At 61.9% G+C, this 25,999-nt stretch overlaps 1 protein-coding gene across 4 annotated transcripts; it reads left to right on the top strand.

Annotated features, from left to right (window-relative positions):
- Window positions 1-163: 163 nt before the first annotated feature.
- CHID1 (chitinase domain containing 1) lies at window positions 164-25,647 on the top strand. Of its 4 annotated transcripts, none has more exons than XM_073217377.1 (13): window positions 164-321; window positions 4,758-4,911; window positions 5,374-5,523; window positions 5,744-5,876; window positions 6,432-6,476; window positions 7,114-7,220; window positions 7,582-7,643; window positions 11,078-11,170; window positions 15,056-15,157; window positions 15,692-15,847; window positions 25,001-25,081; window positions 25,234-25,276; window positions 25,480-25,647. In XM_073217377.1, exons 2-13 carry the CDS (start codon window positions 4,801-4,803, stop codon window positions 25,576-25,578), a joined length of 1,182 nt encoding a protein of 393 aa, XP_073073478.1. In that variant the 5' UTR covers window positions 164-321; window positions 4,758-4,800; the 3' UTR covers window positions 25,579-25,647. The 4 variants fall into 4 exon arrangements, with proteins under 4 accessions (XP_073073478.1, XP_017534343.3, XP_036867396.1 ...); XM_017678852.3 differs by lacking the exon at window positions 164-321 and adding an exon at window positions 1,121-1,252; XM_037011501.2 differs by lacking the exons at window positions 164-321; window positions 11,078-11,170 and adding an exon at window positions 1,116-1,252.
- Window positions 25,648-25,999: the final 352 nt, after the last annotated feature.

Here is a 25,999-nt window from a genome sequence, read left to right on the forward strand (position 1 = left end):
CCCCGCCCGCCCCCTGCGCTGCTGCGTCCTGCCCGCCCCTGCCCCCGCCCGCTCCCACCGCTCTTCCCGCTCCACTGCGTCCCCTACCCCCGTCCCCGCCCTCGCCCCCGCGGCCCCTTGCTGCCCCGCCCCGCCTCCTGCTCCTGCCCCGCCCCCGCCCACTCCCCACCCAGCTCCTCCACTCTTCTGGCCCCGCCCCCGTCCCGGCGTCCCGTGCGAGGAGGCGGTGCGCCGACGTCCCGAGGCGGGACTTCCGGCCGCGCTCGCTAGCGTTTTCCGGCTGCACGAACGGGTGGACTGGCGGGCCTCCAGGGCATGAAGGTGAGCCCGCGGTGGCCGGCTCGGGAGGAGTCCAAGCCCCGCGCCCGAGCGCCGGCCCCTCCTCCTCACGTGGCCTCAGCTCCGCTCCGTGAGGCGGGCGCGCGGGGAGCGGTTGTGCGGGAGCCCAGTGTGAGAGGTGTTGGTGCGCGGGGGCACGTGAGCGAGTGTGGACGGAAGACTGTGCGTCGGGAGTGCGGTGGGGACAGCGACCAGCGGCCTGGGGGAAACAGCCGGTGTGGACAAGCGCGGGTGGGACTTGGGCCTGAGTGGGCGGCCGTCTGAGCAGCGCCGCCGGTGTGACTGAGGTGGTTGTGAGCGTCGGTGGGTGAGACAGAGAAAGTGGTGGCTGTCCTGTCCCCGGAGGCCAGGTGACCAGGCCGGTGGGGAAGGTGGCCCGAGCTGTTGAACGCCCCAGGCGGCCCCGCCCGCCCGCTTCAGCCCCGCAAGCTGCACTTTCCACGCTGGAGACCCACTTGCCCGCCCCGAGCTTCCCTGGTCACTAGACCTGAGCCCAGAGAGGGCAGGGCACAGAGGGTTGGTGACAGTGGTTGGGCGATATGGGGCTTCCCTGGTGTCCTCGCTGTCGAGTTGGCGCGGCGCCCTGGCTGCAAGTCCAGGCGCTCGGTGCGCTGCGCTCCGGCCCGGGCTCTCCTGTGAGTGCGCATCGTAACAGCGCCCGGTCCCCCCGTCGCGGAGAGAACCCCGGGTTAACACAGGGCCTGAAGCTCAGCCCCCGGTCAACGAGCATGTCCCACCTCCTGCACGCTCATGCCTCACCGCAGGAGCACCGGTGGCGACAGAAGCTGCTCAAAGGCGAGAACGTCACCCTTCCACTTGCTGTGAACTGCAGCCGGCGGTGATTAGAGGGGACTCAGGTGCTGCTGGTGATGCAGAGAAAGTTGGCATCTCTCAAGTTGCCCATCGCTGAATAGTAAGACCAGTTTGATGCGTAAAAACCAGGTCCTTAAAAACGAAACGGAAAAGAGGTCAGTGCCTTGGAGCAGGGCTAGCCTGGCTTGGCTGCTTTCACTCTACACACCTCTGCATGCACGTGAGAAACACGCTTGTACTGAGCCAAGACAAACTATTTCCTGGTGTGGATCTCAAAAAACCTTTGAAAGTCACAGTGTGAGCTGCCATCCTTTGGTCCACATACTACTGAGACAATTGTCCCTCGAGCCCGGAACCCCTAGAATAGTGAGGCTGGGCCGCTGGGGATTATGGAGCAGGCCTGAGCCCCAGCCTTCAAAGGACACTCCAGTTTGCATTGTTAAGAATCCCTCCGGGTGACAGGTGTGAACTTGTCAATACACACCGCACTCCCTCTGAAGGAGCTGCTCTGCCCAAAGGAGGTTGGTGTGGGAAGAAGAAGCAGCACATTTTGATGCAAGAACAGGTGTGTGAGATCATGGAGAGCCCCAAGTCGGCTCTGTGAAAAGCATGATGGGAGAATTTGCCCTCAGACCTTGAGACAGTGGCTGGGCGGGCAGCTCAGCACAGTGAACACTGGGGAGCCATGGGAGGTGCCCAGACTGCCTTGCCATGTCTCAAGTACCCTCATGGGCAGCTTACATGTGTCCCCAACAAGTATTGGACACTTGGCCTGGAAAGTTCCATAGCCAGTCAGGGAGCTGCCCGCACTTGAGTACAGCCCACACCCAGTGCTTTCCCCTGATGCTGTCATGCTGTATCCTAAAGCTGGCTCACACCATGCCATCGGTCAGTGGTGGTGCCAGCCCAGGCCTCATGCTCAGTCTGGTTCCCTTCCACTGCCCCCAGAAACTGGCAAGGCCCATCTTCCTCCAGATGGGCCTCCTCTCCCCACATTCCTTTTTCTTCCCTGTGGTGTGAAATCAGGCCAGGGCCAAGCCAGAGGGGTGACTGGGTAGGTGAATAGTGGTGCTCCCACCTGTGTGCAGGACAGTGGGCAGGGCAGCACGCTGAGGATGAGGGTGGAGAGGGCTCCTGGGCGCACCCCTGGTCCTGCCAGACCACTCCTAGAGGCCTGCCTCCTGCTTGGTCTCTCACCTCTTTCCGTCATCAGTGACCCAGAAGTTTGCCCTGGAGCCGAGGAGGAGCCTTTGGCCATGGAGGAGGCCCAGAGGGGCTGGGACAGACAGAGTGGGCCCTGCCTCAGCTCCATGTGGCTCCTGCCAGCAGGTTCCGTTGTCACGGCCATGACCCTCAGTCAGCTCTCCAGCCCCTCCTGTAAGCCCATCATTCTGGAAGCACATTTGTTCAGGAGCCTCACGGTGCCCGGAGTGCCCCGTGTTGGCTCCTTGAAGCTAGGCAGCTGCAGGTTCTGGCCAAGCAGATTCTGGATTCTGGGCTGCTCTCCCCTCCCACAGCCATCCTCAGTCCCAGAGCTCTGACCGAGCAGCCCTGGTCACAGCTGTGATGGCAAGATGCTGGGGCAGAGGCTGCCGTCCTTGCTGATTCTGACACTGGAAGTGTGTGTCACAGGCAGAGGCTGGTGGGAAGGGGCCAAGGGTGGCGGTCTGGGCTTGGATCTTCACATCCCTTCCCTACAGCCCTCTCAGAGCTGCCAGCAGCTCCATGACAGACGCGTCCCTTTGGTCCTCCCTGCCTCTTGGGGAAGGCCCCACCCAGCATGCTGTGATGCATCAGGTGCCAGCATGGAAGAAGCTCATTGCCCAGGGCAGCTAGGGCTCTCTGGTCTTCACCCAGAGGAGTGACCACCTAAAGCTGTGTCACTCCGTGAAGGGAAGCAGATCGAGAGGAGGGCTTTGGAGGGGGTAAAAACAGGCTCCTGGCCAGGAGGTCATTGGAGTGGAGGGGTGAGTCACGTAGGCCCTGGGTCTGCCAGTTCCTGACAGAGCACACTGACTGGCCAGGGCTCTGGTATTCCCGGTGGTCCCTCTGGGCACGGTGCTGAGCCAGCCTCCAGTTCCCTGGGGGCCTGCAGGGTCTCCTCTAGCTCTGCCACTGGGTGGGCCCCTTGGCCGGTCTGGAGGGGGCACACTGCCAGGGCCATGAGACTGACATGCTCTTCACACCCACACGTCTTAAAGCCTCATCAAGGAAGATAGGCAGACTGGGCCTGCTCGTCATCAGCTGCCCTGAGCAAAAGACAGGAGGCAGGATTTGGGGGCTGGGGAGCAGGACCTGGAAGTGAACTGCCCAGCTAGTAAGAGCCCAGTGGCCAGAGAGGAGATGGTGTGCCTGGCAGCCCAGATGGCCTGCTTATTGTTCCTCAACGTGCCCCTCTTTGCCCTTTCTGTGGGTATACTTGCATAGGCATTTTTAAATAAAGATGGGGCCCTGCTGTGTGTATGAATTTTGTGATGCTTGCACTGACCAGTGTGTCCTTGGCCTTGCCGTGCCTGTTCATACCCCCACGTGTGGAAACAACGGGTGTTCTGTGTTCGGACAGCACTGGGATGCACATCCTTTGCCAATTCCGCATGAGTCGGGGAGTCCCCAAGTGTAGTTTGTGAAAGAAAGGAAACAATTGTTGGGAAGTATGCTTATGACCAGATCGTCATCCGAAAAGGTTTCCCAGCTTGAATTTCCAGAAACAGCTCAGGAAAGTTGCTGCTGCTTGAGATAGCATCATTCTTTTTAGTCCTCACAGAGGCTGGGTGGAAATGCAGTCTTGTTTCTGTGTCCATTCCTTTGATTGCTGGTGAAGCCTAGGTGCTCCTGGGGCCGGGGTTGTCTCTGTGTGTCACGGGGGACTTCTGTATTACAGGACATCTCTGGATCATGAGGTATCAGGAGTACAGTGTCTGTTGTGGGGCATCTGTGTATTGCTCCCCTTCATGTCCATTCCTTATCTTTACTGGAGTGTTTTTTATTCTGCATTTATAAGAGTCCTTTGCATGTTATGTCTAGATAATGGGTAGAAAGTTCACTGTCAGTTATGACCTATTTTTTCCTCTGGTTATTATCTCTTCAAATCTGCTTTTTTGTTCCCTAGATGAAAGTTGCACATTTTTATGTAGTAAGCACTTGGTGTTTTCTTTGATGATCTTGCCCTTGCTGACACTGTTGGGAAAGCCTTCCCTGCCCTGCATATACATAAACAGATAGCCATGTTTCTTCTAGTCTTTTCCATGGCTCTCTTATTTTACACTTAAGCCCTCTAGTGGCTGAAATTTCTTTGGGTTGTGGGGTGGGGGCAGCCGACATTTTCCTGGATGGCCGGCCATGGTCAGGACAGTTTAGAGGCAGTGCGGAGGGGCTCCGTGGCTGGCAACAGGGACATGCCTTTCCGGGTGTCTGAGAGGAACCTGGGGCCCAGCAGTGCTGAAAGCTCGACTCTGGCTCTTGGGTCTGACCCAGAGCACAGTTCTGTCCTGGGGCCAGTGCCCAGCCCCTTGCCACAAGGACCCAGTCCCTGTAAGGACAAGTGCCCCAACTGGCAGAGGGGATACTGCTGGTGGTGGTTCCCCCATGCTCTGCTTTCTCTGCAGCCCCCCAAACCCTGAGGCTGGACCCTACAGTGACACCCCCACCATGAAGGTGCTCCTCAGCACACTCTGGCTTGCTGTGGCCTGTAGCCCCGTTCACACTACCCTGTCAAAGTCAGATGCCAAAAAAGCTGCCTCGAAGACACTGCTGGAGAAGGTAGGGGTGGCCTGGGGGCTGCGTGCGAGGGCCTGCGAGCCGGAGGCTGAGGGCTCAGCCCTGGGTGACTGGTCGGCCTCCCCGGGGCCCCGGCCAGGTGGTCTGGTGGGGAGCAGTGTCTGCGGCGGGGCTGGTTGGCGAGTCTGCCCCCACGCTGCCTTCTGCTGCCTTCTGCTGCCTCCAGCGCCCGCGCTCCAGCCCTGGCCCTCTGAGTCCTGCCATCTGGCAGCCAGGCAGATCAGAGCCACACTGAGCATGGACCCTGCCCTTGTGGGTGGCCCAGGGAGGCAGAGTGAGCCTTCAGCTTGTCAGCTCCCCAAGGGCGGGCCTGGCCCTGCCATCTCCCAGTCAGCAGCACCTGTGGGCCCCGGGACAGTGCGGGCTGTGCAGAGAGGGGGCTGCTTCTGGGCGTCATTCCGCCCGGGCCTGACAGCACCGGCGGCTTTTCTCCTTTTGCTTTAGACTCAGTTTTCAGATAAGCCTGTACAGGATCGGGGTCTGGTGGTGACAGACCTGAGGGCTGAGGACGTGGTTCTCGAGCACCGCAGCTACTGCTCGGCCCAGGCCCGGGAGAGGCACTTCGCTGGGGACGTGCTGGGCTATGTCACTCCAGTAAGCCGGGCCCTGGGGTGGGCAGGGGGGTCCTGAGGGCAAGGCAGCCACTGGGGTCTGTGTTCTCCCCTCCCCACCACAGCAGGGGTGCAGTGGACAGGTTCCTCCCACAAGGTGAAAATCGTGTCGGGGTCCTCTGGGGCTCGTTATGTGTGCAAAGGTGGCTGCTAGGCCTCCTGGCTCCACCTGCAAGTGCGCCTACCATTCTTTCTTCTGCCAGTGGAACAGCCATGGCTATGATGTTGCCAAAACCTTCGGGGGCAAGTTCACACACATCTCGCCGGTATGGCTGCAACTGAAGAGGCGCGGCCGTGAGATGTTCGAGGTCACAGGCCTCCACGACGTGGACCAAGGTTCTGACCTTGCTGCTCGTCTGTGCTCATCCTGAGGGCCCAGAGGGTGTGTGCGTGTCTGTCAGTGGGTGTGTCTCTGTGTGTGAGTATGGTGACTTGCCCCGACCCCTTGGCAGTTTGCGCGGCAGGGTGTCCAGAGGGAGCAGGGGCCCTGACAGCTGCATTCTGTGGGCACATGCCTGAGTTCACACAGTCACCCCTTTTTTGGGTTTGAAGAGAGGACATATTATCCAGTTGTGGAGTTCTGACCTGGAGCTGCTCCCCAGGACTGGGAGAACAGTGTGTCAGGGCACAGCTGGGCAGCTCTGGGCCCTCGGATGCCCCTCAGCTCAGCTCAGAAACAGTCGCAGGCCCTGGGCATCGGTAGCCCCTGTCGTAGCCCTGTCATCTGAGCAGCCTGGGTGCTCAGGGTCATAGCGGAGACACCCTCACATTGAATGTCCTCCCCTCTACTCCCATGTGGTGGCTCTGCATTTTCCTCCTTGGAGTGGGCCGGGTCTTCATATGTGCAGGGGGCTGTGTCCCCACATTGACTGTCCTTTCCACGTCCTGCAGGGTGGATGCGGGTGGTCAGGAAGCAGGCCAAGATCTTACGCATAGGTAAGTTCCGAGGCCTGGGCCTTCAGAGCAGCTGGGCCCTGGCTGCCGCCCACCACATCAGCCACTTCTGACCACTCAGAAACAAGGCTGGCTCCCAGTCTCGCATTCACAGCCCTTAGTCCAGCCTTGGCCCTGGGCCCTCCTGCCCACCTGGCCTCCGCCCCTAGGCTGGCACCTTCTTTGCCTGTGGACTTGTGCTCAATTTCTTCCTTGTTCATCCAGTGAGCCTTTACCAGGGGCCCTGGGGACCGGGCCCAAGAATGATACCAGCCCTGTCCTGCCCTGCCCTGGAGCTCACAGGTGGTGAGGGAGGGACGCTGCTCCAAAGTGCAGTGGGCTCAGCGGTGTCTGGGGAGCAGGGCCAGCTGGGGCTTCTGGTTAGAGGCAGTGGAGGTCCATGTGGTCCTGTCACCTGGAGGCTGATCCAGCAAGAGCCAGGCAGCAAGGGGCTTGATGCCCAGGGACCTGGTGTGTGAGGGGAGAGGGGTCAGCATCTCTGTTCTTCCGTGGGGCCCCTCCTGCACCAGGCCTGTGGCACTGGGACAAGGTGTTGAGCTCTGGAGGCCAAGGGCCACCCTGTGGTGTGGGTAGAACAAGCCAGGAGAGTCACAGTCTCTGCACGGGTCTGGCCCCCCAGTGCCTCGGCTCCTGTTTGAGGACTGGACTCACGAGGACTTCCGGAACGTCTTGGACAGTGAGGATGAGATAGAAGAGCTCGGCAGGACGGTGGTCCATGTTGCCAAGGTAAGGTCCAGTTCCCCACAAGGCACTTCTTGGGCCCAGCACCAGCCGCCTGGGTTCCCATCTGACTCCAGGATCCTCTGGCTGGCACTGGGCTGCAGGGTCTCAGAGAACCCTTCAGGCCCCTAGGGACTGGGATTAGGGGAGGCACATGAGCTGACAGGGTGCTTGAGAACCCCTGCCCCTCTGCTCCTGTGGGGACCCTCCCTGCTTACCCCTTCAGAGAGGGGCTGCTGGGCCTGTAGCATGAACAACACAGCTCTTGGGTGGTGACCTCACGGGTGGGCAGGGACAGCTGGCTCTGTGTCTGCCTTCCCACCCTTCCTTCCTGGGTCCTCGGGCCCTCCTCCCCCATTCCCCCTAGAGCCAGCATTTTGACGGCTTCGTGCTGGAGGTCTGGAGCCAGCTGCCGAGCCAGAAGCACGCGTGAGTGGACTTCGGGTGGGGTGGGCGTTTCTGCTCCAGGCTCTTCCCGGCCCCACAGGTGCCCTGCTGGAAGCCAGGCAGGGCGTCGGGGGGTGGTAAGGGAGCCCCGTCTTGGGGAGGGCCTCCCTGCAGCTGCATCTGGGGCAGGATGGCGCCCTGAGAAAAGCCTCAGGCAGGTGTCAGCACTGCCTCACCAGCCCTGATGCCTGCTGGGTGGGAAGGGAGCATGATGGGCCTGGCCCAGGAGGGCCCAGGACCAGAGATCCACAGCCCGGGCGATGGTGGCAGAGGCAGGCTTGGACACGAGCAGGAACTCGGCTCGACACAGCAGAGCCGAGCCTTCCAGGGATGTTGAGGAGAGGCCGGCTGGGGGCCTTCAGAGTAGCAGACCACAGAGTCATTTGGGAAAAGAAGCCGTCACCCTGGTTCTGTGCCAGCCTCCTGGGAGGGAGCCATGTGTAGCCCCTCCCCTGTCCTTGAGTCTTGTGGGCCATGCTCCCCTGGGCGAGAGGGACCTAGCAAGGTGGGAGTGGTGAAGTCTCCTGTAGCATGTGCTTTCCTGCTTCTGTTAGGGATGGGGTCAGCTCCACAGAAGACAAGGAGGGACTGAATCTTGCCCTAGCAGTTGTAGGTATGCGTGGCAGAGCCAGGATGCAGCCATGTGGTGCTGTGGGCAGCAGAGCCCTGTAGCCAGCTACATTTGGATCCGGAACTGGCTGTGCCCCCCTTTTCTGCCCAAAGGGATCCAAGCTCAAAACCTAAGCCCCCACTTCCCCACCACACCTGCCCCAGAAGAGAGTGCTGGGCCAGCCGCTTCTCTCTCCTGTAGCTGCAGACCTGTGTGCCCACTCAGGGGCCACAGCCTCACACCAATCTGTTGCCAAGAGCAGGCAGATCGAAGTGTCCAGGGTGTCCTACAAAGGTGGCACAGGACTCCCACCTGAGGCCCAGAGGAGGGTCTGCCTGCAACCAGGCATGTTGGGGGGCTCTCGCCCTGGAGGTGGGGGGGCACAGGACTCAGTGGGAACAGCCAGGGCACCTCTCCTATCCCCAACCTTTCCTGAGGGTGTGGCAGGCGGAACGTCAGCTTAAAGCAGGAACACTCAGCACTGCAGTGTTGCCAAGAGCGGGCAGATGGACAGGCAGAGGTGGCGCCGAGCCCCCAGGGTGTCACGGAAATGCCGTGTCAGGGTCCCCACGCCACATAGGCCACAGCTGTATGTCCACAGTTGACAGCTACCTGCTCCCTGCCAGGCTTCCTGCTTCCCTGTGCTCCGACCCCCATCCCAATGATGCTTCTGAAAGGCTCTCCCGCCTTCCATTTCCGTGCAGGCTGTGAGGTCTGGGTTTAGGGAGGATGGGTAGGGACAGCAGGAGCCAAGCTGGAAGCATGAGGGGTCCCTGTGTCAACTGAGAGCGCTGGCACTCGGCCAGAACACGCTCCTCACCCACAGGCTGTGCCTCCGTTTGTTGGGCAGCAGCCAGCCAAGGTGACCTTCTAGCTCCTTCTGAGGGAGGGAGCTGGAGATAGAATCTGCAACAGTTCTCCAGAGACAGCCTCATTCTGTCGGGGCTCAAAGGAGGGGGCTGAGGGAGGGGGACGGAGGCAGATGCAGCGGGGTGAGGAGAGGGCCTGAGCAGCCTCGGGGCCCTTGTAGCGTCCGTTCTTCTGGCAAGGAAGAGGTGGGAGCTGCCATCCGGGTGGGCTTGGGGGCAGGGCTGGAGCAGGGCAGAGACCAGATGGCATCAGGCCCTTTGCTGTCTGGGAGCCACCTTCCAGGACAGGCAGAGCTGTGGTGAGGCATCATGGGGACATTTATCAAGGCTGCTGCTCCTGCCACCCTTGTTAAGCTTTTGACTAGATGTCTGAGAGCCCTGTTTCCTTCTGAGGCAGCAGGTCAGCCTGGAAAGGCCATTGCTGGCAACTGGAGCAGGTGGCTGTCAGCTGTGGACACACATCTGTGGCCTGTGCGGCGTGGGGACCCTGACACGGCATTTCCGTGACACCCTGGGGGCTCGGTGCCACCTCTGCCTGTCCACCTGCCTGCTCTTGGCAACACTGCAGTGCTGAGTGTTCCTGCTTTAAGCTGATGTTCTGCCTGCCACACCCTCAGGAAAGGTTGGGGGTGGGGGAGGTGCCCTGGCTGCTCCCACTGAGTCCTCTGGGAGGAGCAGACAATTTGAGCAGCTGGAGCAACGCCTGGTTCTGGTGAGAGGCCTGTTCCCTGGGCACTGGAGTGAGCACAGCTGGGCAGTTGCAGCCCCAGGGGCACAAGATCACTCACTCCTTCTCACAAAGGTGCATCCTCTAGGACCATCCCAGAAGCAAGTGGCAGGTGCTGAGGGCAGACCTGGTGCCTGCTGGCAGGGGACACCCTCTCCATGTGAGTGTGTTCCTGGCAAGCACGCTGGACTGCCTGTAGCCAGAGCTGGCACAGGAAGATGACCACCACAGTCTGGCAGTCAGTAGGTGCCAGGCCCATCCCCACTTCGTCAGGAGAAGCAGCCTCAGGCCACAGCCGGCCGTGTCCTGCCTGGCTCTCATCCGTTTTCCACAGGCTCAAACGGTCTGAGGGTGTGGGTGGCCAGAACAGCCACCGCCCCTGCTGGTGTGAGTTGGGTGTCCCAGACCCTCTGACCCACTGTCCAGATCAGGCTGCTCCTGCAAGGCCGTGGGGAAGGACTAAGGGCCTGTCGCTGGGTCCTGGGCCTCCTGTGCACAGTGATACGGGGCTGGAACACACAGAGTAGGGCGCCGTCTTGAACCCCGAGTATGAGCAGCATGGCTGCCTGCGGCACTGAGGCCCACTGGCACCATGTGCTTGGTGACCCATGGGCTGCCCGTGGCATGGAGGCTGGGGACATCCTGACTGGAGTTCCCAGGCCATGCTCTGAGCCAAGGTGGTCTCTGTCCCCCTGGCCACGCCACTGCCGACATCCAGACATGAGGGATGTGCCCCATCTGGGGCAGAGGCAGACAGCTCTGTCCAGGCATCACCACGCCAGAGGTTGCTGTGTTGGGCTGGGTGGTGCAGGCCTCAGCACACAACCCAGTTGGTGGGGCTGCCCCTCGGTTCTGGCTCAGGGCCTGGTGCAGCCCAGTGTGTGGCCTTTTGGCATCTCGTGGCCTGAGCTGAACTGGCCACCAGCAGGCCAGCACCCTGGGCACCTGTGGGTCCTTCCTCATCCCTGCCAGGCTGTGGGGGGGGATGTGGAGGTGACGGGATGCTGTGCAGTACCCCCCTTTGCTCTCCACCCCTGAGCTCAAGGAGGGACCAGTGTGGCCTGGCTTTGCCACACCCTCTACACCCAGTTGGTGTAGAGGGTGACCCCATGGGACCTGCCCACTGTGGGGTCTGTGCTGCCAGCCAGCAAGTGCCTGCAAGGGAGCGCCTGCCCTGCCACCCCTGACCGGTTCTCTTGGTGCTTCACAGGGGCCTCATCCACATGCTCACCCACATGGCTGAGGCACTGCACCAGGCCCGGCTGCTGGCCATCCTGGTCATCCCTCCAGCTGTCACTCCTGGGTAAGTGCCCAGCCCATTGGGTGGATGCCAGAGCTGTGGGCATGCAGGCATGGGGCCCAGGGCTGGCACTCGTGGTGGCACACAGATACCTCTCAGAAGTCATAGCACATCCTTCTCGCATGTCAGTGCTTCCAGCCAAAGTTTGAAGCCATGTTAAAGTCCCTGAGTTTGAAGGCCTGTTTCAGACATGCTCCGAGCCCTCTCAGGCAGCGCCCTGGGGCTCTGCGGTGCTGAGTGTTCCTGCTTTAAGCTGATCTTCCGCCTGCCACACCCTCAGGAAGGGGTGGGGGTTGGGGAGGTGCCCGGGCTGCTCACTTCCCAGCCCCTCGAGGCAGCTATTCTGGAACCCACAGGTCAGGAAGGTAAGAGGCCGGGGCACCAGTAGTCTCAGTCCGTCCTGCCCAGAGCATCTCACCTGGCTGGACACAAACGAGGCTCCGAATCCCGATGGGGGGACCCAGGGCAGACCTTGGGTCAGGGTCAGGACAGTGATGGAGGGTGGGCAGGGCCTCAGAGGCTGGGGCAGGACCACCTGGGGGCTTGGTGCCACCTCTGCCTGTCTACTGCCTCACAAGGGAGCAGCCGGCCTGGCCTGTCACCTCTGGCCAGCACTTCGCTCTTGAGTGGCAGCCGAGTGGTGAGCAATCGTGAGACCAAGTTGGACGTGCCTCTAGGCCAGCGTCCAGGCATGACCTTTGAAGGAAAGAGCAGGTCAGCGCTTATCTGGTACCTGCTGGGTGCTCTGGCAGCTGAGACAGGTGCCCATTTTGCCAGGTGCTGCTGTGTTCTCTAGGGCCAGCATGTGCCAGCCTGGCTGTCCACCTTGTGCTTGTGCCCCACACAGCACACACACCCTGTCACCAGAGGCCTTGGGCTGTGGCCTCCATGCCCGGCATGAGGGGCCTGAGGCCCTCTGCAGTCAGGACATCAGCCTTTTCCCAGTCGGGGTGGGCTGCCAGGGGCCACAGGCCTGCTTTCAGACCTATGTCCCCAGGCTGACTCTGGCTGGGAGGGTCCCACTGTCCAGGAACTCCCTCCTGCAGTGTGTCACATGTGTGATACATGTGTTCATGGTCCAGGTGTGTGATGGAGCTGGCGCTGCTCCCAGGATGGGGTTCCCGCAGCTTCCTGGGGTTGAAGCCAGGCCTGGGGTGGAGGAGGGGCTGGTGCCCTGGGAAGGCGGGCAGCCGGCTCCCAGAGCCTGTGGCTTTGTCTGCAGACACATGCTCATTTCCTTGGCCCCGGTGGCGGGGGGTGGCTGGGGTGGGGTGGGTGCTGTAGTCAGGTGGAGACCTGCTACCCTTTTTGGTTAGAGTCTTCAGTGGGACAGATGAGATGCCCTGGGTAGAGACGGGCTCCTTGGAAGCCAGGGGCAGTTCTTCCAGCTAGGGGGCTGCCCAATCCTCTGGCTGGGGAGTCTCCAGCTGCAGCCGCCACCGCAGGACCTAGCTGCTTGGCGGATACAGGTTGCAGATTTGCAGTGAACGCCATGGCAGGGAGTGTGGGAGGGAAAGGGGCTACCCCTGGGCCTGGCTAGAACGGGTGTGTGGATCTGGGGAGGGGGTGTAGCAGCCTTCCAGCTGTTACCAGGGTGCCGGGGAATCTGTGCTGAGCTCCTGGCACCTAAGCAGGGGGTGGACAGTGTGCATAGGGGCCCTTCCCTGTGCAGCCATGGTGGGAGAAAGCTCCCTCCACGTGGCAGCTTAGAGGGAGGCACCATGGCCAGTATGGCTGGGCTGAGGGTGGCCCCAGAAGTGCTATTGGGCTGGGGGCCTCGGGGAGGTCCTGGGCATGCATGCCAGCCCACACACCCATGCATGTGTTCTGTGTGACGTAGGCCTGGGCTGTGGCCTCCCGCCTGGTGAGCAGGCAGTGCCCCGGGAAGTCTGTGTCACTGCCGGCCCTGGCTCACCCTCCACCCCACACTTGCTGGGAGCAGCCCTGGAGCCAAAACAGCACCTCTACCCTGTGTCCCACAGCTTGAAGGCCTCACCTCGCAAAGGCAGGCTGCCGCTGCACAGAAACATAACTGCAGGGGTGTGCGGGCTTGGGGAGGGGGCCCCTTGTCTGGTGTGTCGGGAACTGCTGGCCTAGGTGGCCATGCTGACCTCAAGCCCAGCTCCCAGGGCCTCAGCCATGCCCCTGTGGGCTGTCGGGGAGCTTTTGCTCAGCATCTTTGTCGGTCCCTGGCGCTGTCTTCCAAGTATCACAGCCCCCAGGACCTCACATGACAGGTCTTCCCTCCTGCTTAGCCTCTAGGAGCTGCCCCGGGACCCACACAGCACATACCACCTGTCAACCAGGCTTCCTTCTGGGACCTGCTGAGCCCAGCCCCCTGCTCCTGCCAGTACTGTCTGGATGCCCAGCGCTGCCCTGGGGGTGAGCGTGGCCTCACAACAGATGTCCACCCCTATCTCAGCAGCCCCCATGGTTTCCTCAAGTTTTGGGCAGGCTGACACCCCATGGTCAAGGTGGGGTGCCTCATGTCACCAGGGACCAGGGCATGTGGAAGGCTCTGGGGGGGTGCCTGGGCCAGGTCACCATGGGTGCAGAACAGGTGCCAAGGGTAGCAGGGCATGCAGAGTGGGGTCTAGGCTGGAGGGCTGAGGACTCCATCTGGCCAGTGGGGAGCAGGTCTGGCCCTGTGGCCCGTGGTTCCACTAGTGGGATCCTAGTAGGGCAGGTGGGCCCCTATTTTAGAGACTGGCTGCTGAGCACAGCATCCATGGAGGGGCCGGTGAGAGGCAGCCAGGGGCCTGGGTGACCAGGCTTGTGGGGAGCAGATGTGAGCACCCTGAGAGCTGGTGGGAGCTGCATGTGGACAGTGGTACCCACTTTCAGCATCACTTGCAAAGGCCCCATCAGGCCCACCAATGGGATGGTGTCCCTAGGCAAGGCAAGGCCAGGCCAGGCCAAATGGCTGGCAGCAGGGGCCGGTTGACCAGCTGCAGAGACTTGGTGGGACTTAAGGGTTCACCACCAGATAGGCGATGTCTCGGCCTTGAGAGTGGGTGAGGGCAGCGTGTGTGTGGTGCCTGGGGAGAGGGAGATGGCAGGTCAAGCAGTGTGGACATGGTCCCGGGGGTAAAGACCAGGGAAATGGTAAAGGACTCTACCTGGGGGAGGGGGTACTTGGCACCAATCAAGGTGGGCCCCCCCACAGCTGGGGCAGCTCCCCAGGTAGGGCCTAGGCCCACATGGCGGCCGATCAGGGTGATGGAAGAGGAGGCGGCCACGTGCGGGTGAAGCAGGGGCTGCTGCGGGCAGGGGGTTCGGGTCTCCTGGAGGGTTGAGACTCCAGAGGCAGGGGAGCTGCAGGGCCACCACCCTGCCCAGGTGACCCTTCTCCGTGTCCAGGTGGAACCGCCCAGAGGCCCTGCAGCGTCCAGTGCCTGCGGCTGTACCAGCCCTGGAGCAACCCGCCCTGTGGGGGGAGAGGAGGGGCCGGCGGAAAGGAAGCGTACGGGAGCCCAGCTCCTGGAAGGAGGCCGCTGCCTCGTGAAGACACGGGATGCTGTGGAGGGCATTGTGGACAGACCCCATGGCAGAAACTGCCCCTAACGGGGCTGCCCCACCACCCTTGGATGCCCGGAGAGGGAAGGGACAGGGGCAGGGAGAGAAATGAGCCTCCACTTGACGTCTGACAGCGAACCCCACTGCTGGCCCTTGGTGGCCCTCACCCCCTTCCTTGTGACAGTGCTGAGTCACTTGGGAAGGAAATTGATCTGAGACCCTCTTGCAGGGGAAGGAGGAAGGTGCATGGTCTGGGGGCCTGTGTCGCCAGCCTGCGCCATCCTCTCTTGCCCAGGTGTCAGCTGGGGCTAGGGCAGGCCATGGAACCGCGGGGCCATGGGAGATGAGTGGGGACGTGTGTTCTCTTTGCAGAACCGACCAGCTGGGCATGTTCACCCACAGGGAGTTTGAGCAGCTGGCCCCTGTGCTAGATGGCTTCAGCCTCATGACCTACGACTACCCCACAGCTCAGCAGTGAGTAGGGGCGCCACAGTCCCCGTGGGCTCCATGGCTCAGCACAGAGGTATCCACCCTGGAGGACACTCAGAACTGAGGCCCAACTTCCAGCCCACTTGCTGTCAGCTCTCTGGGTCCCTTCCCCAAAACCTACAATTGGCCCTGTATTGGGCAGCCTTCTCATTTGGGAGCATGTGACAGGGCAGGGGCAGCCTCCAGGGGAGCATTGCCTGGGCACCACGTGTGCCTTCAGGCCCCAGCCACTGGGTGGGCCGCAGGTGCCATGCTGGCCTGCCTGCCTGCCTGCCTGCAAAGGTGCTGCTGGGGAAGGGGAGCCTTGGGCACTGGCAGTGTCCTGCAGCTTCCTGCGCTGCCTCTGTGCCATGGGCCCTGGCAAAGCAGACGCAGACATGGGTGTGGGAGGAGCCACCTCGGGAAGCCCGCCATCTGCTGCCGCCGCCTCCTCACCCCATACACAAACCCCTGCAGTGCCACAGTGGGTGTCCAAGGCCTCTACCTGCTGCTGAAGCCCACTGGTCCCTCGCCCTGCAGGCCGGGACCCAATGCACCACTGTCCTGGGTACGAGCCTGTGTGCAGGTCCTAGACCCCAAGTCCAAGTGGCGGAGCAAGATCCTCCTGGGGCTCAACCTCTATGGCATGGACTACAGCGCTTCCAGGGATGCTCGCGAGCCCATCACTGGGGCCAGGTAAGCCCAGGCTCCTGCTATACAGGGAGCCTTCTGTGCTACCCTGCACCCCAGGCCCTTGCCACAGTGGGTCTGTGTGTCTCTGGATGTGATGGGAGCCAGGGAATGGCCTGGTGAGGTCTGACCCCACGCACCAGGTGCCTGTGCACGAAGCCTCTGGTTGGGGGCACTGCCCAGGGTCCCCAGCTTCCCATACGAGTGGCATGTGGGGCTGGCCCAGACCCCGCTCGTGGTTCCTCGCAGACCCAGACTTGGGGGTCACGTCCTTCTGCCCGAGGGGTGCCCTGTGCACTTCCAGCCATGCTCGTGGTGAGTTCTCCAGCGCGGCCCCCTCGGCACAGCTCAGGAAGGCACCTCGTGTGATCAGCCGCCAGCTCCAGTGCCGTCAGGGTGGCTCCCAGCCTCGGGCTGTGGGCAGAGAGACCCTCACCACAGCTGTCTCTGTACTGTACAGGCCACAGTTTGATTCGGACATGCCTTCGTGCAGCTTTCTTTGTGTTTCTAGCACTTGCTTTTCAGTGAGCTTTTGGGTTCACACTTTCTATCAAACTTGGAAACGTTTTGGCCAGTTTCTTCAAATACTTTTCTGTCCTCTCCTTCCGGGTCCTCAGATTCATGCGTCAGGTCAGTGGTTTGTTCCCGCCCCCTGATGCCATCTCACTTGGCGGGACCCTCCTCCCGTGCTTTCTTTCATTTGGCTTGTGCTGCCTGCAAGCCCGCAGATCTGCGTCTGCGGCACCTGATAAGCCACGATGGAGTTCTCAGGTCCTGCAGCGCGTTTGGGCCTCTCCTCGCCTTCCCTGTCGCCTAAGCTTAGTGTGTGTAGACTCGGCTGCTTGGCAGCATGGCCGCTGCTTCCACACAGGCCCCGTTCTGGGTCCCCTCCGCTGGTGGCTCTCCATCCTGTGGTCCTGCCCACCAGCACTCAGCAGGCCCGTGCCCCTGGGTTGGACGCCAGACGTTGTGAGTTCCGCCTCTTGAGCGCTAGGTGTCTTGCCATTCCTGAGTCTTCTGCCTTCGTCCCGGGTGCCCTTATGTTCCTGGAAGCATGGGGATCGGCCACTGTCTCCAGAGCTGGTCCTGTTAGTGGAAGCGCCCGGAGACGGGATCTGGGTGCACACACCCTCTGCAGCCCTGCCGTCGTTCAGGGAAGCTCTGCAGGCACCCAGGGAGTGAGGTCCAGAATGCACCAGCCCGCCCTGCACCCAAGGCCAGCTGCCCCTGCCGGCCTGTCCACACCCCCTGGGCCTGTCCACGCCTGGCGTCTGTGCTGACACCCCCTCCCGCTCTGCCCTGGGGAGGGATGAAGGCTGCTCACTGGTCCTTGGCTGGACCCACAGGTCCCAGGGTAATATTCCCGGCCATCTACCCAGTGGGATGGGGTGGGGCCTCCTCTGTTTCCGTCTGGGCTCTCCTGCTCTGGGGGCTGAGACCACCCCTCACCCTGGCCGCCCCTCTGCGGGTGGCACGCCACAGTCAGCCATGCTCTGGGGCAGGGCAGGGCAGGGAAGCAGTGGTCCCAGCAGGACAACAGCCCATGTCTGCGTAGATGGTGCTGGGGTCTGGGTCCCTCTCAGGCCTGGGGTGGCTGCGCCTCTGCCGGGAAGGGCCCAGGGAAGCAACCGGGCACCAGGAGCTGGGGTGGCTCCTCAGCTCCAGGAGGGCTCCAGCCCTTGGGCAGCCCCAGGCTGACATGCTGCCTGGCCAGCCGCTGAGGCGTCACCCTGTCTCTCTGCAGTGGGTAGGTTCTCAGCACCTGGCTGCCCACCCCCCAGGGCCCTCCTTTCTGTCCGTCTGTCCTGGTCAGGGCTGCTCTCTGCTCCCTGGGCACTCCGCCTCCCCACCTGCAGCCCTTCCGTGACATGGGATGCCTGAGGGGTTGGTGCCCCCGCTCCTTTCCCATGTCCCTGATGGCCTGCTCAGTGAGGTGTTGGGCGGAGCCGTGTCAGAGCTTGGGCGCCTAGCACCATCCCCTGGGGTACAGGGTGTGGAAGGTACGTTCTCCTGCAGAGGCAGCGCCCAGTCAAGGCCTCTTGTGTAAAGTCAGTGGGCCAGGCCCCCACCCTGCCTGCCACCTGCTGCCCCAGGCCTGGGTGGCAGGAGTCAGGAGGTGTTGGCCTTGCAGTACTCCTGTTCTCCCAGCCCGGGCTTACTCACTGACACCACAGCTTGGGGCTTGAGTCCCAACGTTTCCTCTCCCGGGGGTGGGCAGGGCCGGCTCCCCCGGAGCCTCTCCCCTGGGCATGTGGACACCGTCCCCTCTCTGGGTCCTCATGTGGCCGTCCCTCTGTGCGTGTCTATGTTCTGACCTCTTATGTGGACATCAGTCCTATTCAGTCAGGACCACACTGTGACCTCTTTTACTTTAATCACCTCTGTAAAGACCCCACCTCCAAACACAGCCACATTCTGAGTCACAAGTAACTTTTGGGGGACACGGTTCATCTAATGCCACTTGAAGGGTGCAGAGTAATCATCACTCATGGAATGAGGGCCTACCAGGAGCTTATGAAGTGGAATTACACACACCTACCTGGGTCATGACAAAAGGCACCCGTGGCCTCCGCTGACCAGTAGTGGCCAACCTGTCTATTCCCGGGAGGGGCTGGGGCCAAGAATTCTGATTGTGAAGGGGTGTCAGTGCACTGTGGGAGTGCGTGGGGGTACACATGGGTGTGCAGGGGGTACATGAGTGCACATACGCACAGACTGTCCTCGCGTGCAATGGGACTTTGGTTGCCCCACCCAGGGATGGAAGGCTGAGTCCCACCTGGGTCCCCGCCTGGGAGATTCTGCCTGGCCTGCGGCCTCCGCTCCCTTCCCAAGCTCTGCCCCTCCCTGACAGTGCGGCCTCCAGGCTGCGGAGGGGGGCTCCAGAGGCCTTAGGGCGCAGGTGTTGCTGGCGAGTCAGGGAAGGGAGCAGGCGCCAGCACACTGCAGCCAGAGGTTCACACCTCTCAAGGGCACGCGGGGGTCTGGCAGCTCCAGCATGGACCTGCGGATGGCTTTGTCCTTCAGATGGGTTGAGGGGACCCAGCCGGGATGACAGGCCTGTGGAAGGCCGGCAGGCAGGGGTCACGTCTGCCTCTGGTGAGGGCCGTGGTGGGGGGCTGCCCAGAGTTCCCTGTGAGGGTGAAGGGCCGCTGACTCAGGTGGGGAGCCGGCAGCCCGCATGCCCCCGGCACTGGCCTCCCTGAGCTCTGCTGCCAGGCCTCCGCTTCCTGCCCTGCAGCCTAGACCAAGGGCAGGCCTCGGCCTGAGACCTGCAGAAGGCAGGTAGTCCTCGGCATGCAGGGCTGAGGTGACCCCGCTTGCTGCCCAGGGGACTTGAGCTCATCTCCTCCCTCCATGACTGGGGAGACCCGCCTAGGGAAGGGGTCGCATACCCCACAGGATGGTCTCTTAAGCAAGCTCTCTTTCCTGGAGGGATGCAATTAATTGACAGCAATTCATCCACAAAGTGGGGTGCCAGTGCTGGCTGTGCACTGGCCTGAGCCCCCCATCCACACACAGTGCGTGCCCCCCCCCTGGGGCCCACACCGGGGCTTCATTCTTCCTAGGCCTGGTGCTCCCCCCGGCCCCTGCCCTCTCTCTGGGCCACTCCTTCCTCCCAGCCTCGGCCTCGTCTTCTGCCCACTGGCCTGTTCCTAGGGGAGCCTCTGGCAGGGTTGGGGTGCCTATCAGGCAGGACCCCTGGCTGTGGCTTGTGGTCAGCCTCTGTGTTTGCAGCTTGATAACCTCACTGGCCGTCCTGGATTCAGAGCGAGTTGACTGTGTGCTTGAGGTGCTTGGGCTCGTGGAGGGCAGGGGACCCTGGGAGTCATGGATCGATAACTCCCCCAGGGCGGGCAGCAGCTCTCCCCACGTGGGGCCATGGTGAGGGGCCTGTAAACCATACCTGTGTTGGGAGGTGAAGGAAAGGGGCTGCATCTGCACAGGACCAGCACCCCTAGAAACTTGGCTTAGCAGGCGCACACCCTGGCCGGTTGCTCTTGGGAGCCTGCCGCAGGTGACAGCCAGGCGTGAGGTGCTGGCGCGCCCTGCGGCCATAGGGGCGTCCTCTAGCTCTTCTGCTGACGGAAGCCCAGGCAGCGTGTCCGGGATTATGTGCCTCTCCACAGGGCCTAGGCCCTCAGTGCCTCTCCATCTGCTTGGCTGCGGGCAGGGCCAGGAGCCCGCAGTGGGGCAGGCAGCCGGCTCCCTCCATCAGCAGCGTGCCTCCATCCCCCCGGCCTCTGCCTGCTGGACCTTCTGGATTTCACTCCCGATCTATGGCCTCTGTTGGCCAAGGCGGGGCTACACAAGGCCCCATCGTAACCATGGCCAGGCTCCTGTGTGTGTGGCCCAGTCACTTCCCAACTCGAAGGCGTCTGGGTGGCTGTGAAATACCCCAGGATGGGCCGCAGCCCCCCCACCCCACAGGTGCATGTGCCCTGTGGCACCGGTCTGGGTGCTGATCTGTGGGCCCCTGTGGCTGTGAAGCCCCCCTCTTGAGAGGCTTTCCTGTGTCCCTTGTGGGCAGCAGTGTTCCCTGATCCCCACCTGCCCCCACAAGAGCCCAGCACCAATCAATGGGCGTCTTTCGGCACTTCTGGGGCCTGCACCCTCCAGCCTGGCAGGCATCTCCTACCACTGCCAAGGGAGCCTCTCAGGAACCTTGCAGTGAGCCAGCCCCGAGAGGTTGTCTCTTGCAACCTGCTGGGTGTCATCTCTGCTGTCCTGTCTCCTAGCATCCTGTGTCTTGGGCTTGGCCCCCCTGATGGCAGCAGCTCGGCTTCGGAGTGGCCTCTGTTCCTGGGTGGCCTCTCGGGTGCGCCCTTTGGTGCTCTTGTCGGGGTCGCTTTGGAGGCTTCCACCGAGTCTTGCCTGTGAAAGGTGGCTCAGGATGAGTACTTCCCTGCAGGTGGGGGCCTTTGAGTCAGGGCCAGCAGGAAGGAGCCACCTCATGTCACTCAGGAAGAGACAGCTGGCGTGGCACTGTGGACGCTTGACACTGGCCTGCATCAGGGTGCTGCCCCTTCCATGTCCCCCTTTCAGCCCAGCCTGGGAAGCCCATCCCCGGTGCAGAGCCCCAGCTGCATGCCATGGGCTGCTGGGGAGGCTGCCCTGGGTCTGAGGTGGTGGGCAGTTCAGCCACAGCAGGACAGTGAAGGGAAGGCCACCGCGCTGCCCGTCTGTCAGGCACCCGGGGACCAGGGCCTCTGCTCTGCTAGCCAGGGGAGGTTAGGGGGGCTAGGCTGGTGGGGACCTTTCCTGGCACTCTTGGGGAACCCTCACCCACTGCTGGCCTCCCCTCCCATAGAAGAGCAGAGAGCCCACAAGCTGACTGGACTCCTCACAGCAGGCACGGTGTGTGCGGCCAGCATCCTCTGTCACCAGAGCTCAGTGGCCCTCATGCCACAGTTGACATGGCTGCTCCTGCACTGCCCTGAGGGCTCTCAGACCAGGGTCTCACGGGTCTGGGTCTTGCTGGGCTCTTGGGCTCTCTCCGTACCCCAACTGCCTCTGCCCTACCAGGAGCAGCCCAGAACAGGTGCGCTTCCTGGGCCTCCCGGGTCTTGGGCCAGGGACAACAGGGAACGTTTAGAGGAAGGTGGGCCAAGACCCGAAGCTCAGGGCAGCAGGGTGGGGACAGGGAGCACCCGGGCTCCATGCTTTGCAGGCTGCGGCGCCCTCCCTGCCCTCCAGGGAGTCTTCAGAGACCCTGTGGTGATGGCAGAGGAGAGTATCAGCACCTGCTTGCCTACAAGGCCCTGTGCCTACTGCACCCCTCCTGCCACACCCACCCCTCCGTGTGCCTTTGCGGGACAGTGCAGGGGTGTTTGCCTGACATGCACCCAGGCTAACTTGCAGGTGAGGCCCCAGGCCCAGGTTCCTGAGCAAGCTGGCTGGCCCAGCCCTCCATTGCACCCTCCAGCTGCAGGAAGCCAAGGAAAGGTTGGAGTTAAACGTCTCCTTATAGAGGAAGAAACTGAGGCCCAGGAGGGTCATGGGCCAGACACAGCGTAGTGAGCCTGCCAGGCCTCCCCAGCTGAGCTGCACCGTGCCCAGGTCTTGGCACCCACACACGTGCGTGTACCCTCGGACTCTTCCTGGGGGCTCTGAGCCTGGGTGGGGTCTCAGGACAGCTGCCCTCTCATCCTCTGGCCCCCAGGAAACTGCCCTGGTGAGCTGTGTCCCCACTCCGGAAGGAGGCTGGAATCCTCAGTCACCGTGGGGTCCCCAGAACACAGGTGGTGGTGCTCATGGCTCAGGACGGCTGTGTAATCACACAAATGCAGGCAGACCTGGTTTGGCTCCATTTTGTAGATGCCACAATTTTTACAAATTGAAAGTGCGGCCACCTAGCATCAGGCCATTCTGTAGGCACCATCTTCCCAGTAGAATTTGCTCTCTTCGTGTCTGTCACATTGTGGTAATTCTCACAGTAGTTTGGACTTCCTCATTCTGTTGTGGCGATCTGTGGTCAGGGATCTTTGGTGTTCTATCGTAACCCTTCTGGGCACCACGAACCATGCCCATGTAGGACAGTGAGCTCAGTGACAGATGTGTGTGTTCACCTGTCTCTCCGCCTCCTCCGGCCTCCCTCATCGCTGAGACACAACAGCGTTGGCGTCAAGCCAGTTCATGACACTCCAGTGGCCTTGAAGTGGTCCGGTGAGAGGCAGAGCCAGCTCTCTCTGAACCGCGAGCCAAGACACGGGGGAGCCCGGCTTCTTGCTCCAGCCGGCCGGGCTGAGAAGGCACAGGGAGAGCGTTTGAAGGGAACCGCCAGCGCCACTCCGGTGAGCGCGCAAGCGGAAGGAAGGCCAGCAGCCTCCTGGCCGATGCGGAGAAGCTCGAGCGATCTGGATAGAAGGTCAGACCAGCCCCACATGGCCTTATGCTGAAGCCTGACCCACAGCAAGGCCCCAACTCTCTTCAATTCCTCGAAGGCTGAGAGAGGTGAGGAGGCCAGCAGAGATTGTTCATGAGATTTAAGGAAAGCATTGTCTCCATAACAGAAAAGGTGCAGGCGGAGCAGCAAGTGCTGATGGAGAAGCTGCAGCAGGTCACCCAGAAGGCTGAGCCAAGATCGTTAATGGAGGGGGCTGCACTGAACAGATGTTCAGTGTAGATGAACAGCCTTCTATGGGAAGAAGATGCCATCTAGGACTTTCATAGCTGGAGAGAAGTCAGTGCCTGGCTTCACAGCTTCAAAGAACAGGCTCACTCGTTAGGGGCTAATGCAGCTGGGGACCTGAGGTTGAAGCCAGGGCTCACTAACCATTCCAAAATTCCTAGGACCCTTAAGAATTCTGCTAAATCTGCTCTACCTGTGCCCTAGAAATGCAGCAAAAGCTGGATGACACCACATCTATTTGCAACACGATTTACTGAATATTTCAGGCCCACTGTTGGAACCTACTGCTTAGGAAAAAAGATTCCTTTCAGAGTATTACTGCTCATTGACAAGGCACCTGGTCTCAGAGCTCTGATGGAGATGGACAAGATTCATGTTCTCATGCCTGCTGACATGATACCCATCCTGCAGCCGTGGATCAAGAAGTCATCTCAACTTTCACATGGAACCACATGATGTGTGGCCCAGGCTGTTCATCCCAGTTTAGGGGAAGGCTCTGTCCTGATTTCGGCAGTTTTGCACTCGTATCTCCTTTCCTCTGGGCTCCTTCCCCCGCCCCTCCTCTGCCTCCTGCTTGTCTCTTCCTTCTAGGTGAGCCCCCACCTGTTCCACTCTGTACCTGCTTTGCTCTCAATGGTGGCCATGGCCCTGCTGTGCCAACTGGTGGAGCATGGCACTGCTGCCCCTCCCCAGGGCCTGCTTGGTGATTCCCAGGGCTGCACTCAGGGTGAGCGTGGGGTCCTGTGTGTCCCACCTTGGTACCGCTAGGCCTAGGCCTCCTGAGGGGAGGGACAGGTGCTTTCAGGGTTGTGACTGAACCCCAACAGAAACCCCAGCCTTGGCTACCTCCGGTAGGTTCATCAGCAGATTTTGAGGGGCAACCACAGAGGCTCCACAGGAGGGATGAGTGTGTGACTAGAGCTCCCCACAAACCGAGGGCTACCCTGCCCTTCAGCATCTCCCCACAACCCCAGGATGGGGCCCAGGGGCTGAGGGCAGGCTGGGGCAGCAGGCTGCATGTCCCAGTTCCAAGAGCTGCACAGCGCTGCACGGGAAGCTGGAGATAGCATGAAGGATGTGGAGTGGGCTGTAGCCAGGGGTAAGCCAGTCATTTTGGAGAATTGTCACTGTTGACAGCAGTATGCCTGTGCCTGGTCCAGACCCTTGAGAGGCAGATGTGGATGGGCCCCTTGATATCCCTTCCCAGCCATGCCTCCTCCCTCGGGCTGCAGGGTACCACCCTCATGCAGCGGACACCAGTTCTGCTGTCAGCTGCCTGCCAGGGAGGATTGCAGGGCACATGTCTTTTGAGACATGGCGTCCCTGGAAACCCCAGGCATCCTGGCTCCGTGGCACCCTAGGAGCCCACCTTTCCTCTGTTTGGCTGGAAAGGGTTCTCAAACCACTGGCTTCTGGTGATCAGGAAGGGTCTGTTGCGGGGAAGGCCGCCGTGTCCACCACAAGGATGGCAGGCTGAGGGCAGCTCGGCCTCCGGAAGGACTTGACGCCAGTGCCCCAGCCTGCTGTCCCGTGGGAGCCTTCTTCCTCTTCTGAGGCCTGTGGCCGGCCTCAGGCACCCCCACAACTGTAGGAATCACTGCTTCCACGAGGCCTGGCCTGCCAGTCCACCCAGCATGCAAGTACCCTCCCTCTGCCTGCTTGGACTCGGGTGCACAGACATGACAGCAAGAGGTCTGCTCAGGCCTCGGCATCTTGGTGTGCTTGCCGAAGGCCCGGCGCAGCAGTGAGCCTAGAGACGCTGCTGCGGAGACCCTGGGCGCAGGCTCGCTGCTGAGTGGGGGGGGTCACAGCCTGGAGTGTGAGGTGCGCGTCCCACAGCCACCCCAGGCCTGGTATTCCGGGCACTCCCATAACCTTGCCTCCCACACAGCCCAGTGTCACCGGGGGGGCAGTAGCCCCCAACTGTTGCCGCCCACAGTGGCCTCACCCCCTCTGTGTGTTCGGCTAGTGGCTAGGCCTCTGAAGGGCAGGCCGGGCGGGCTCCCCTACCCATGCTCGGCCTCCTGCAGGTACATCCAGATGCTGAAGGACCACAGGCCCCGGATGGAGTGGGACAGAGAGGCCAAGGAGCACTTTTTCGAGTACAAGAAGTGAGTGCCCTGCACGGGCCCTGAGGGTGGCCAGGTCCCAGGGGGCAGGGCCATAGGGGCCTTTCCAGGCACACTTGAAGCCTTGCTGGGAGTGGAGGCCGGGCTGGGAGGGGCAGGAACGATGACAACAGGCAGACTGTTTTCTCTTGCAGGAGCCGTGGCGGGAGGCACGTCGTCTTCTACCCAACTCTGAAGGTGCGAGCGGGCCCAGCCGTGGTGCTAAGGGTGGGGGCAGCAAGCACGGCCCCTCCCCACAATGATCCTTGGCCTCAGTGAGGCTGCAGTGGGTAGTGGGGACAGTGTAGGACCTGGCTGCTACTCCCCAGGGGGGAGGGAGTCAGGCCTGGGCGCGTTTGGGGGGCTGAAGAGGTGGGGGCCAATGCACCCTCTACCGGCAGTCTGTGCAGGTGCGGCTGGAGCTGGCCAGGGAGCTGGGCGTCGGGGTGTCCATCTGGGAGCTGGGCCAGGGCCTGGACTATTTCTACGACCTCCTCTAGGCCCCTCAGGTCACCTGCGCTTTCCTGGCCCTGGAGAGACTGAGAAGCCAATACAGCCTCTGTTCTGTTTCTGCTTGTCTGCTGCAGTCCCGGGGCGGGTCCCGGGGCCCTGCTCCTTAGTGACGGGAGGGACAGTTCTGGCTGGGGTGCCCTGGGAATGCACATCCCAACCTGGCCAACAGGGTGGGAGCAAGACCCACGGGCCCACCACACGGCACGGAGTGGCAAGGGACTCTGGGCCGTGCTCACTGTGGGTTTGGGCTCTGCAGCAGTCCCAGGCCCCGGCAGGGCTGGCTCTGCCCACAGTTCCCCAGCCTCTCGCCTGCAGAGGCCATGAGCCACGTAAAGAGCCCCATGCAGCAAGGGCGTGGGGCCACTGCAGAGACCAGGACTTGGAGAAGCCGGACCTGACCCACAGGAC

The sequence above is a fragment of the Manis javanica genome, chromosome 11 (assembly GCF_040802235.1).
Source record: "Manis javanica isolate MJ-LG chromosome 11, MJ_LKY, whole genome shotgun sequence".
NCBI classification, from domain to species: domain Eukaryota; kingdom Metazoa; phylum Chordata; class Mammalia; order Pholidota; family Manidae; genus Manis; species Manis javanica.

Excerpts from the sequence above, each read along its gene's own strand:
- CHID1 (XM_017678852.3), top strand. The coding sequence starts at position 1,209 with ATGCAGAGAAAGTTGGCATCTCTCAAGTTGCCCATCGCTGAATA. Across the intron at positions 7,221-7,581 it reads CGGTGGTCCATGTTGCCAAG|AGCCAGCATTTTGACGGCTT; the intron begins GTAAGGTCCAGT and ends CATTCCCCCTAG. Across the intron at positions 25,277-25,479 it reads TCTTCTACCCAACTCTGAAG|TCTGTGCAGGTGCGGCTGGA; the intron begins GTGCGAGCGGGC and ends CTCTACCGGCAG.